The sequence below is a fragment of the Phaenicophaeus curvirostris genome, chromosome 5 (assembly GCF_032191515.1).
Source record: "Phaenicophaeus curvirostris isolate KB17595 chromosome 5, BPBGC_Pcur_1.0, whole genome shotgun sequence".
Classification (NCBI taxonomy): Eukaryota; Metazoa; Chordata; class Aves; order Cuculiformes; family Cuculidae; genus Phaenicophaeus; species Phaenicophaeus curvirostris.
The window spans coordinates 64,291,587-64,304,637 of NC_091396.1; the positions used below are offsets into that span (position 1 = coordinate 64,291,587).

At 42.4% G+C, this 13,051-nt stretch overlaps 1 protein-coding gene across 1 annotated transcript in view; it reads left to right on the plus strand.

Moving 5' to 3' along the window:
• Positions 1-13,051, plus strand: part of SYNE2 (spectrin repeat containing nuclear envelope protein 2) — a 155,598-nt gene that overhangs the window by 113,510 nt on the left and 29,037 nt on the right. The window contains exons 93-99 of the mRNA XM_069856738.1: positions 360-454; positions 1,733-1,967; positions 3,229-3,423; positions 4,198-4,323; positions 6,064-6,219; positions 9,770-9,928; positions 10,924-11,090. Coding sequence (XP_069712839.1) covers positions 360-454; positions 1,733-1,967; positions 3,229-3,423; positions 4,198-4,323; positions 6,064-6,219; positions 9,770-9,928; positions 10,924-11,090 — 1,133 coding nt within the window. The remainder of the gene's footprint in view (positions 1-359; positions 455-1,732; positions 1,968-3,228; positions 3,424-4,197; positions 4,324-6,063; positions 6,220-9,769; positions 9,929-10,923; positions 11,091-13,051) is intronic.

The following is a 13,051-nucleotide window of genomic DNA, read 5'->3' on the forward strand; positions in this document are numbered from 1 at the left end:
ATTGCAATGAAATTATTTATAGAATAAACTTTTTCTTGTTGTGATAGAGAGCTTTTGTATACCTTTTCTGTAGGTTTCTGTCTAGATTGCACTTCTCTTGAATGAGTCCTGCAAACTTCAGGCTTTAGATTATGTATCACATACAGCTCCTGGTGGGTTCTGCTATCATATATGTGCAAATTCTTCCTGTTATCCAAAAGATGTGGAATCTTTTAGGGTGCATTTCGCACCAGCACTTGAAAATGATAGAGCTTTTGGCATTTAAAATTGATTAAATGCTGTCAGTCAAGAGGAGCCGAAGCAACTTTTATAGTGAAGGTTGTTCAGTGAATAAACTGTTGTTATTTTGGTATTTTCAGATGCTGCAAACTGAGATTTCCATAAATCAGCAGACATTTAACTCTATTATAGCAAAAGTTCTACTCTCCTTGGAATCTGGAGAAGCAGAGCGAAGGTAATTTATTTGATTTGATCCCTAAGATCTTGGTAATAGAGTAAATATTTCTCTTCCTTGAGTTGGGATTGAATCGTTGCTGTCATGAGGATGTAAACCCAAAATCTTGACTGGGTTCACTCTTTCACTACCCCTTGGCACATTTTGCAAAAGTGTGAGGAGTGCAATGTTGTGGCTAACAAAAGAGGCTTCCTTGTCTGTTGGTAGCCTGCAGTTTGTGGAACAATGTGTGTTGGGACAGCTGTGGCTGAGAAGCTACCTTCTTAGAGTGGGTAATCAGCATCCTGCATATGAAGGATCCTTTCTCGCTTCCTAGACCTCTCTGCTTTTCTAAGTGCAGAGGTGTAAGACTATCCACATTGCCCCAGCACACATGGTAGGTCATTAAGTAGCTAAACCAGTTTTTATTACTATGATCTTATGCTTTTCTCTTAGTCAACATAGAGTGAGAAGGAGCAAGTAAAGTTTGTGAGCAGAAGTTCACCTGCCTGAGGTGTTTTTGCTGTGAAGACTTTACCACTCTCTGCCAGAGCTGCTTCCAGAGGGTTGGCAGGACAGTGCGTGTACTCGCCTCAGGCACTTCAGGATGAAATCTGTAGCTTACTAGCTCAAAGCTGCCAGGGAAGGCAGGCCTAAGCTAAGCAAAGCTGCTGGATTTTTGTGTTGAAGGTAGTCCCTCAAACACGGGTGTTTGTATAAGAGCAGATCAGGGGGTTGTGGCTTCTGCAGAGGAGCAGAATTGATAGATGAGGGTTGCCTTAACCACTCCAGCTAGATCTGCTGGATCATCCAACCATGCTGTAGGAGAGGTCAAAAGCCTTGCTTGAGTGTGTTCAGTAACAAAACAGAGCCTTTTTACTTTGCAGTTAAGTCCCAGCTTTCTAAGGTGAAACAATGATTGAACTCCCACTTACAGCTTGGTGAAAGCACAGAGCAATTTTTCAGCATAATTAGAGACCTTGTCTCACTTGCATTGACTTCCTTGTTCTTCAGAGAAGTGTTCAGCACATTTCTATGATTGCTGCACCATACGTGTTGCTGTACCACAACAGCAAGAACGACTTGCATCGTCCATTCCTGTATCGTGAAAAAGGTTGTTTGGATTATTTAAAAGATGGAAAACAGAGAGCAGGGCTGAGCTTAGGGCTGCATAGAGCTTTTTGCATTGTTTGGTATTGTAATTGGAATACAATATTGCAAATGGAAATGCATCACGATTATTATAAAATGCTGCCTTGAGGTCAAAATACATTAACAGTCAACACTTGTCATTTTCAGGAAAGACTTTATTTCCAAGCTCACTTTGCTGAAAGAGCAGTGGCAGAATGTTACTCGGATGGTTCAGCAGAGGAAGAAAGATATTGATGGACTTGTGAGCCAGTGGCAGCTCTTCAGGAGTTCCCTGCAGAGTCTCTTCAGATTTCTTGCTGATACAAACAGCTTCCTCGTAGCTGTGAGAAGCCAGGACTGCAATAGCATTTCCCAGCTTAGAAATCTAATTCATGATTTCAAGGTACTGTACCTATTTCTCCTAAATGCAAAATCTGTGGGGGTTTTTCTCAGACTGAAACAGCTACTGTCCATAAGATAAAATGCTTTAAAATCGCGTGCTTTTGGGGGAAAAACAATTGCTGGCACTTTTTCTTGAAGCTGACCCTCTAGGTCTGCATGCATCTTATTCACATGGCTGGTGAATGCAGGCTTTGCGGTTTGCCTGAAGGAAGCAGGCACATATGTAGCAAGGCAGGTGATGTGGACCCCGTGTGTGCAGGGAAGGGCAGGAGATGGCAAGAGCAGAGGATAAAGCATTTGCAAGGAGGTCTGTCCTAGGAGCTGCCACTCCAGAATGTGGAGACCTGGCCAGCAGTTCTTCAGGGCAGCGAGTTCTGCATTTTATGTGCAGTGGAAAAAAAATACTTTCCTTTGTTAATTTTGATATCCTGGTTTCCCATTTAATTATGCATCTCTTTGTTCTATTAAAAAAATAAAAACAAACAGGAAACTAGATGGTTGCTTAAGGTAGTGTAAAACCTTTCAAAAATACATGCTTAAATTCTGTTTGCATGATCCAGTATTTATTGTGTTCCCACCCAGCTGTTGTTTGTGGATTAACTCATCACCAGTATTGCAATTGGCGCTTGCCTGATTTATTCCATCTTTATTTTTACCTGCTGTGTAAAGATGATTTTTCAGTAGATTTTACGAGTTAGTGCTCATGCTTTTCCTTAGTGAGAAAAGGCAGAGTGTCTTCTCCCTCCTACTCCAAATTGCTCTTCCCTCCTGCTATTGTTTTAAAGAAAGAAACAATGATTGTACCTGCTTGTGTTGTAGGTCAATTTGTGTTGTAGGCAAATTATTGCTGATGGCTTACTTCACTTGGAGTACGTCACAATAGACAGAACTGTTATCTCTGAAAAATTTCTCTTAGTTGTTGATGCTAGAGGTGCTAGGAAAACTTAAACTGCATTTTTTATTCATAATAACTGAGACAACTGAATTTCCATCTTTTTGTACCTGCTGCACTTTCACTCTATCTGTAGATTCAGCCTGTGAAAAGTTATTGTAGAGTTTTATAGAGCAGAAAGAAACTGATTTTCCTGAAATTAAAAAAGCAGATGAGAGAAGACCTACTCATTATTCTTTCATGGGTGTGAACAAACTAATGCTTTGTAACTCCCCTTGTGGGTTGTGACTTGTTTCCTAGTGGAACACCAGGAGCTTGCTTCTAAAGCTTGCTAAGAACACCTTAGGAACATTTTTTTTTTCTTTTAAAGAATAAGGCGGTGATTCTTCAGAGGTGGCAAGCTACGTACTCCTTAACCATCGATGTTGGGGAGAAGTTACGCACTGTCTCCAATCCCGAGACCAGCGCTGTTCTCCAGGAGGACCTCAGACAGCTAGAGCAGAGTTGGGGGGACACCCGGGTCCTGCTGGAGAAGACGAAGACACAACTTGGCAACGCACTACAGGTAGATGATGCTCTCCCTGGGCAGAAGCAGCTTCTGCTTCTCTGGCGCTGGGTCTCAAGAGCAGAGCTTCCCTGCCCTGCTGTCCCCAAGTCTGAGCTCTGTAGCAACAAGGCAGATGCTGAGCGGCTGCTCGATGCAGAGGGGCTCCGAGGGAAATGCCCGTCTTGTGCCATCAGGGCTTGTGGGAAGCTAAGACTGTGGTCCCCTGATTCTGTAAGAGAAGATGGAGCTGGCATCCACTTGTTGCTACAGATGGTATTTTCCTGCTCTGGTTTTCCTCATGGTCCCCACAGCCTGGTACGTTTTTCTGTTTTGGCCTGTGAGACCCGAGATGATATTTTAGCTCAGAGGGGGAGCTAGTGTGACTTGTTGCTCCGCCTGTTGTTGCGCCTCTAAACAGAAGGGTAGGTTATGTTTCTTTCCTTAGAGCAATGAATTTGCTTTCATGGCTGGACAGCATATAAGGTATGTCTTAAAACTGAAAACCGTCATCGATACAGTCTCCAGCCTGTAAACGATGCTTAAAGCCTCTCAGGCTGGACAAAACAAAACAAACAGAAGTGCTCTAAGGCAAACCTTAAACACAAGAGAGGGTTCAGGTTCTGTGAAATCTCTGCACCCGGTTTTGGTAGGTGGGAAAATCCAAGTAACTAGAGCACGTGATTATTTGTTTCAGTGGGTTGAAGCGGCTATTTTCTAGCATGTCTGTAATGTTCAATAGGTCACAATAACGTATCTTAACCTTTTATATCTTTCTTGGGTGTCCCTGAGCAGACTTGGGACTGCTGTGAAAAGCAAATCAAGGAATTGGAAAGCAGCCTACGAGAGCTGAAGGAGACAGTAAAAGATCCACTTCCAGCTGAACATGAAGAGCTCTACAATGCTAAGGAATGCATTAAGGTATTCAACAGCCATTCTGCTTTTAAATAGATATAATCTTTGCGCAACACCTGATCCCTGTAAAATTAGTTCTCCCTCTCACCTGCTCTTCAGTGACACTGAATTTCTGTCCTTTATACCATCTTCATTGCTGTCAGTCTGCAAAGTCCAGCTGACCAAGAAGATTACAGGAAGAGCAGTAGTGTTTGGATTTATTTCTCCTGCTTCTGCTCCCTTTCCACAGCCTGACTTTACAAAATAAGCAGTTCCTCAAACAAAAGGGAAAAACTTCCTGGTCTCAGCTCAACTGGCTGCTGTCCTAGTGGCTGAATCTCTCTTTTTGTTTTCCAATCCATTTTGTACAGAGAGCTCCTCAGGCAAAAGACCTTGTAAGTCTGCAAAGCACAACGCACACCGATGGGATCTGAGGATAATTAAAGAGAAGGAAAATTAAGAGCAAGGGAGTGGCAAAAGCCCTTGCAGCCCATAGTGCACTGTGAAATTTAACTAACAAGGAAAGCATTTCCAAAGGATAGGAGACATTTTGTCTGGATTGGTCAGTCTTTCATCATCCTTTTATGAAGTGAATTGTTGACCTGTGTAGTGGGAGCAAATAAGCTTATTAAAAGCAAAGGCTTTGAACTCATGATCAGCTGTCTGAAATCTTCTTTGTGAGTGCTAGCTGCCTTTTCTATGGCAGCAGTCTTGCTGTAGCCCTGAATTATTTGTGAGATGACAGCCCACAGCTCCTGCCTCGTATTGCACTAAGAGAAATTCAGCCCCAAAGGTGTCAGGCTCAGACGGTGCCAGTGCAGATGCTGCTCTTGGTATAACAAAATAAAGGACCCCAATGGCATGGGGGAGAAGAGAAGGGACCTTCTTTCCTCTCCCTGCATTTCACTCCTCTATAGAATAAAGTTGTTTTTCTGTCAGGCTTGGACCTTATACAAGGCTAGCAAAATCCCACGAAATTCCATTGTTAGCTTCATTAATGCAGGTATTCGACCACTGTTAAGATAGGTAAATGCACGTGTGCATATCTATAGGGAGTCATTTGTGGTGATCTCAGGTAAATTGTTTAGTCTTTTTCTTCCAGTGCTGAAGCAGTTGAGATAGTTTTTTAAATGATTTAGATAAGTGACTGAATCAAAAGACCAGTGAAAATGCTTGCAGAGCTTGGACCTAGCACGCTTCTGACACAAACACGGTGTTTTTCCCTTTAAAATGAGATAAATTGGATCCCCTGCAAGAGCTTTTTTTGTTAGAGAAGCCCGTGACACTTCCCAGCAATAGCTTTGCAAAATGGGACCTGATTCCTCATGTGTGGAGTATTTTGTTTCCCACTGCATGCAGTGGAGTCTATTTTTTAGGTCATCATTTTAGCACTGGTAAGGAAAATGCCTAAACTTGTTATAAAGGCCAAATGGGTGAATGAAGCAGAAGAGAGAAAACACGTTTCTGTGAGTGAGCGATTTAAAAGCTCCAGATTTCTGAGGTGCCTGCAAAACAATTCAGTAGATAAGGGAACAGATTTCCTGCACCAGTAAATGAGCAGCAGCTCTGCCCTGAGCTCCAGTGGCTCCCAGTCAGGCCCTGAGCCAAATACTGGGAACTCAGTCCAGTCCAGCTGGAGAGCGCCACACAAGTGGCCACACATTCCCTTCCTCTCCTCCCCCTCAGGCCAAGCAGGGGATTAACAAGCAGGTTTGGAAACCAGAGGAGCTTAGTGCCAAGGCTTGTTCTGGGTGTGTTTCCATGCAGGAGCTGGAGCAGTCGCTGGCAGACTGGGCTCACAACATGAAGGAGCTGCAGGCCATGAAGGTGGAGGTGGCTCACTACATCCTTGCCGAGGACATGATGGTGCTCCAGGAACAAGTTGAACATCTGCACAGGCAGTGGGAAGAGCTCTGCTTGCGAGTAAGTATTCCACCTCCTCTGGAGTTTCTAGCAGGATATTCCTCTGGCCGGGCAGAAAAACAGGAGCAGGTTAGCAGATGGGATTTCTCATTTTTCCAGCTTTGTGTGGGGATGGGGCTTCTCCCAGTGCAGCGGAACAGGGCTGCAGTTTGCCCTTTGGACACAGCCAGCTAGGGGTTTTTTTTTTGCAACCCCGTTATAGCTGGTGAGTGCCCAGACTGCACAGAGCTGAAATGCAGCTGTGTGCTGAAATAGGCAGCCTTGTTCGGAGCTGCCAAGGGTGGACAGGGGGAAAGGATCAACACAGGAGCTGCCTGAGGGCACAAAGTAAGGAAAGGAAGGAGGAGGAGGTCTTTGCAATCTGATGTTAAAAGATAAAGAAAACTTAAATGCATTTAAATACCGACTCCTTGAGTTTAAACACATTAAGAACTGACTTATCTTTCCTGTTGCAGTAAAAGACTGAGAAACATTCCTTGTGGCTTGTTGCTATATTACACTTAATTCAGCGCTGCTTGTAAAATTGCTGGGGAGCATTTACTGGCAAAGTCACATGAACTTGATTTACTTGTTTTTTGTGCACTTTGAATGTGTGTTTACTTTGCCCTGCTAACAGGATTGGGAGAATTAATATACTTCAGGGTCCTAAGTTACTCTGGATGGCTCCATGTGCCAGCAAGCCAAGCTCTTGCCTCTCTTTACTCACAGGTCAATAGCTTTTATTTTCCAGTTTGTAAAGAAGTATTGAGGCAAGTTAGTATTTCATGTCTATCTCTTACTCAAAGGTAAAGCGATCCTGGTGCGAAGATTGACAAAGTAATGAACAGCTGTGCTTATTTCACAAGCTTTGGTGTGATGAAATAGTTATTTGGGTTTATTTTTTGCATTGCAACAAGAGAGAAGAATTTAATATCTTTGCTTTAAACTGGATGGTTAATCTACAACCAGCATTTTCTCTGTTATTATTTCCAAACTCTGAAAATAGTTCCAGAGACACCCTCCCCCCTCCTGAGAAATACAGGCCATTCTTTTTAAATCTAAATGCCTGAACCCTTTTCCCGATGGAAATCTGCAGTTAAGCCTATGAATGAGAGAACATTGTTGGTTTTACTTTTTTGGTGAACTGCTGATGGCTGCTGTTTCAACTGCTGTTTCAAGCTCTGAGAATTAAGCTATCCTTTGTATCTACTCCTCTGCAGTCTCTCCAAGTAGTAACTCCCTGTAAGTTTAGATTTTATTCAAAATTTCTATTTTGATTTCCTGAAAGAACAACGTTTAGGCGAGTCTGTTTTGGAGAGAACGAAGGAGTGACACTAATGTGACTGTGTTTGGTACACAGAAATCTGTAGCGGGAGGAATGTGTCCAGTGCTGCAGGGAGGGACCCGCACACTGCAGTGTTTACACAGTTCTCAGCCCCCAGAAAGCATCAGGGGGGTCCAGGAGAGCAGACTTGATCAGCTGCTAGCCCAGCTGCTTTGTTTTGGCTAACAAATTAGAGGAGTCAAGACGTATTGTGTGGAATGAAAGAATCTGCAGTATCAATGCAGAGAGGTGAAAGCCTTTTAGGAGCCAGACGCCGCTGCAGCTGTCACGGCCGTGGGAGCAAGGCAGCCAGATGCCTGTGCTGGAAGGGGCAGGGATGCAAACACACTCAGTAAGCAGATGCACTCAAGGGATTAGCGTTTATATAGCTGTCTTTGCAAGGTACATGTAGGTCAAAGATGGAACTGTCCATATCAGCCAGTATCCTGTCTAATGAACACTAGCGTATGGATTGGCTGTGTGGGCCTTGATGTTCTTTTGATATTCCCTTGGGAATGCTCAGATGGCTCATGCGTTGTGGATGCAAAATGAAACCAGTGCCAGGGCAGTTGGTCTAAGGAGATAGTACTCAAAGTAATGGCTTTAAGGGCGCACGGTCCTGGAATGTTGTCTGGGATTTTTTGGCTCATCTGTGTTTTACCCCGAGTCTGTATTGCTTTGCCAGCTACAAGATGCTTCCTGCTCTCAAAATCCTGTCTTACCTTGTGTTTAGCAGGCAGAAATGGAGTCTGGATCATTTCAGGATTATAGACGGTTTTGCTGACATGCATAGACTCTTCTTCCATGACCAAGTTAACTTGTCTCTGCACACAGGAGGTGCTGTGAGTGGTAGAGGGAGAATGGCAGATTTACCTTCCATGCCTCTGAAGCTGAGGGCGTAAGGAGCATCCCAGATGAGAGGCCCTCTTAGGGAGACTGAGGTCCCCGAGGTCTCCAGGAGGCTTCTTGCCATTGAGAATTTTGGAGGTTATTTCCCTGTGTCCCGAGACAGTGCTTTCAGCCTCATCTCTTTGCTTAGATCAGTATGAAGGATTTAGAAATCACTTTCACCTCCCATCCCCTCCGCTAAACAAGTCAGAATTTAAAGGACAGCAAGAGTATAGTGGGAGGTCACTTGGTGCCTCCTATTTGATCCTGGTGTTATGTGGAGCTGGTCTTGCTTCTACACTGAAACTTCACTCTGAGGTTCAAAGCGGTGTTAGACATTAGTCTAGGAGAATCAGTAGTGGCATTCTGAAGACTCTTATGCCATATAAGGTGCACGTTAGACGTGAAGAGGGAATGTTTCATGCCCTGGGATGACATTTTGAGTGGCGATTTGCAGCCAAGGCAAGCAAAATGCTATGCTTGGTCTTCACACAAAGTTCATTAGTGAGGCTGAAGGGTCAGTTGTTTGTCTTATTTTGTTTTGTTAGAATTTGTACCATATTTCACTGCCTTTGCTCGTTTCATCTTAGTACAGGAATCCATCTAAGTAGGTAGATTAATACAAATAGATATATTTAAGATCCCTAGGCTAAAAATAAGTAGTATTAGTGAGTAGGAGAGTGACCCTGCTTCTTCCTGAGAGGTTGGAGCAGTGCTATCAGCTTCACTTCTTTAGGCAGCATCAGAACTTAATGTCCCTATTTAAGCAATGTGTCTATCCATCCTGGCAAATGTAATTTTGAGGAAAAAGTCTATAGTTTTCAATAAAAAAGATAGATTCTTGATTTTCCTGTAAGTTCTTCAAGAACTGGTGACCAAATGAAAAGAGGGAGGTTTTTATAAAGATAAAACAGCTACTTTCAGTAGTTGCAGAGTTTCTTTTAAGAGTCACAGAAAAAGAACAACTTACCTAGGTGTTATTTCTCTCATATACTATGTGAGACCCTCCTAAACAGGATGTAGTAATTATATATTTTATATTCCTCCTTTGTTTAGTGTTTTCAGACTTTCACTGAGTAACGTTTGAATTGTTATATAAGATCATTATTTATAAAGCTGTCAGTTTAATTCTTCTGAGGGAGAGAATCTGGTGTTTGCTACTCAACTTTTGGCCCTGCTATCTAAAATAAGACATAATAACAATCTGCTTGCTGGCTTTGAAAAGAAAGCTAGAGATACTTAATAACTGCTCCTGCAATATGGAATGTGATCAAATGCAGACTAGAAATTAGAGGGCTCCTAATGGCTGGTTTCCTGAGAAAGATGTTGCCAGCAGTTAATGTGTGTGCTTATCCGTAGGTGTCTCTGCGTAAGCAGGAGATCGAGGAGAGGCTCAATGCCTGGGTCACGTTCAATGAAAAGAATAAGGATCTGTGCTCCTGGCTGGTGCAAATGGAAAGCAAAGTATTACAGACTGCAGATGTTAGCGTTGAAGACATGATAGACAAATTGCAGAAGGTAAGTTGTAACGCCACTTCCCTTCGATTGCAGTCTGATAGCTCGTTATAGGGACATCGTTGCTCATTTCTTCCTTGCCTCTCAGAAGTAATATGTGTTGTAAAATGAACACGTACAGGCTTTTGTGAGAAGCTGAGCTTTTCAAGTGTCAGCTTTTGTCTTCTTCTTGATGGTCAGACTTGGAGCATAATGCAAACTAGAAATGCCACCTGCCTGCATCGAGGCATGGAGCGTGATATATGTGGGTTGCCTTGTTGGGTGCACATGCAACACTGCTCAGAGCTTTCCCTGCTGGGAATCACTGATGTCCTGGGAGCACCTCACTGGTCTCACCACCTCCACCCATGTCAGGAGATGCAAAACTGGTAGTCAGAGGGCAGAGAAAAGATTGGAGGATGGGGGGGTCTTATGCCAGGCAAGCGAGAAGTTAGCATAATGAAAAATAGAACCTAATTTTACTCCTTCTCCTTGGTAGCCAATGCAGTTAGAGCTTTCTAATCCTTCTGTATTAGCTTGATTTTCAACAGGACCATTATTTTGCTGCAGTGTTCCTCGAAAGGCTTAAAGGTCTTGATATCTAATCCCAGATCTCCTCTGGATAAGAATAGCAGCAAAATAAAGCCACCCTAGGCTTGAATTTGGGTTCTTTTGAGGTAGCTTGATTGAAAAATTATGTTAAATTGCAAAAGCAGGGATAAAATTAGAACATTAAACTGCTATTTTTAGGAGTACTTACTCATGGCATTTGCAAATCTTTAAGCTGCTTATTTTTTCATAGTGGCTTCATCGTGAGTCTGCTTTTCCACTGAGGGTTTTTTTGTTTTGTTTTGAGTGAGTGTTCTACATGCCAATGCAGAAACATCAGCAATCACGGACCAAACCTGATGTCACATCATACACGTGGAAAAAGAAACAGATAGTTTTCTATTGAGTTTCTTGGTTTTGTTTTCACTTGGTTTGCCCAGGAATTAACAATGTTTGTGTATATTTATCAGGATTGCATGGAAGAAATAAACCTATTTAGTGAAAATAAGCTTCACTTGAAGCAAATGGGAGACCAGCTCAGGAAAGCTAGCAACGAGAGCCGAGTTGCTGAAATAGATGATAAACTCAACAAAATCAATGATCGCTGGCAACATCTCTTGGATGCTATTGGAGCACGGTAAGAAAATAACTTTCAAAATTTTATATGAAATAAAAGTCAGAGGCTAGTGTCGTTGACAGTCAGAAACAGACTGACACAAGTTTCCAGTTCTGTGGAAATTTAGTATTGAGAGTCAAATTAAACTGAAGTTAATGTCTTTTTGTTATGACTTGTTGCTGTATCAAATGTCTCAGTTTACCTAGTGGCAGAGGGCAGGGTGTAGCAATTAGTATAAAATAAAATTTTAATCCTGGAAACTATGTAAGAGTCAAGGTAATATTTCTGTTGTATGTGTTGAATTACAATTTAATTTTAAGGCGATGTGATAGGAGTTCATTTGGACTCTTCCGCAGAGCCTCCTGTTTTAAGACAATCCTCTATTTCACCCTGTGTCTGAATGCATAGAATTCGAGAAGAAATTCCTGGCCTGTCTCTGTAGGCAGTCACATTTATGTAATGACAGTGTTCCTTTTTTATATTCAAAAGTGTGTGAAATTTCATTTAATATTAGCACTACTTCTTTACTCCTTCTCTTTCTTTAAAACAAGTAGAAGACAATGCCATGAGTTTATTTCTTAAATTGAAGATCTTCTGCATAATGGTGAAATGGTGATGGTCAAAATTTTTAAAAAAAATAACCCTGCAAAGTCTAGACAATGACCTCTTCTTAGTGGGTTAAACACCTTTATTATACTTGACAGAGTAAAGAACATCACGATCATTTTCGTATTAGCCTTATTGAGATGATCCCATTTCACTATTATCTCTGAGTTTCTACTGTAGCTTGGACGGAGGATGCTGGACTGGCCCCACCGCTTGCCCATGTTTATTAGTAAACCAGAAATAATAAGGCTAACACCAAATTAGTCTGGATCTAAACTTTTCTCCTAAGGTTTTGTGTCACCCCTCTCTGGGCCTGCAGAAGCTCTTTTCCTCAGCTAACATTTGGGACAGATAAGGCAGTGGTTGTGCTGTGAAAGTGCAGCGCTAAGTGTGCTGGACCTTAATCGGGAACGAGATCTGAATTAACAGTGACACACGAGCCCGGGATGATTAAGCAGAAGCTGCCTTCTTAAGGTCTAATGCTTTGCAGATAGTCTTGCAGTGGTTCGTCTCCAGGTGTCTCTATATTTGATTTGATGTAGGAAAGAAAGCTTCGCTTTTGGAACAGCACTTTTTTCTGTTCCTTTTCTATGTCAACAGGCCATTTTTAAAGCACTTATGATCATTGGTGTTCTGCTGTGTGTCAGTTTTGAATTGCATCAGGTTTTGAATGCAGATTAAAATGTTTGAAGCCAATCCTCCATTCTGGACACTGAATCTTTCTAGTAGGCAAGCACTTTATGGTCCTTTGGTTAAAGAGTATGAAGTAACTTGTATCCAAAGGGGAGCCTAATCAATATTTATAGGCAGTATCAGTCCTGTCGTTTCTAATGTCTCTGTGGCTGGCCCTGCAATGTTTTATCTTTTCTGTAGTGCAGTGTATGTCTGTGTGACACCAACATGAAATCAAACCAGTCTCAAGCCAATGTATCATACGGAGCATTGCTCCTGATAGCTTATTTCACATTTTTAAACCAATAAATGTCCTGGGACAGATGGGCAAATTAGGTGAGCTCTCCAGTTAGTCCTTGAAGTGATTCTCTTACTTTGTGGTGACAAGCTCAGATCTGCCATATGGCTGCACTTGTAGGACTTAACACTTTGATTATGGCCCTGTGCTTGGCTTGTGTGGTGACAAAAGCTTTGGCGCGTACATTGCGGCTGGACAGCGGCCTGGTGCAAACTTGGAAAAGTCTCAAAATGTGAATTTTTATGGGATAAAGTAACCGTCAAGAGATTAGAATGCCTGGAAAGGAGAACAAGTGAATTTCTGTTCAGCTCGAGGATAGTCTTACCAGTGGAGGTTCTTGTGCTGAAGTCTCTGTTGGTAGAGGAGGGAAGGCAAACATACCAGCAGGCAGAAAGGGAGTGTTGTG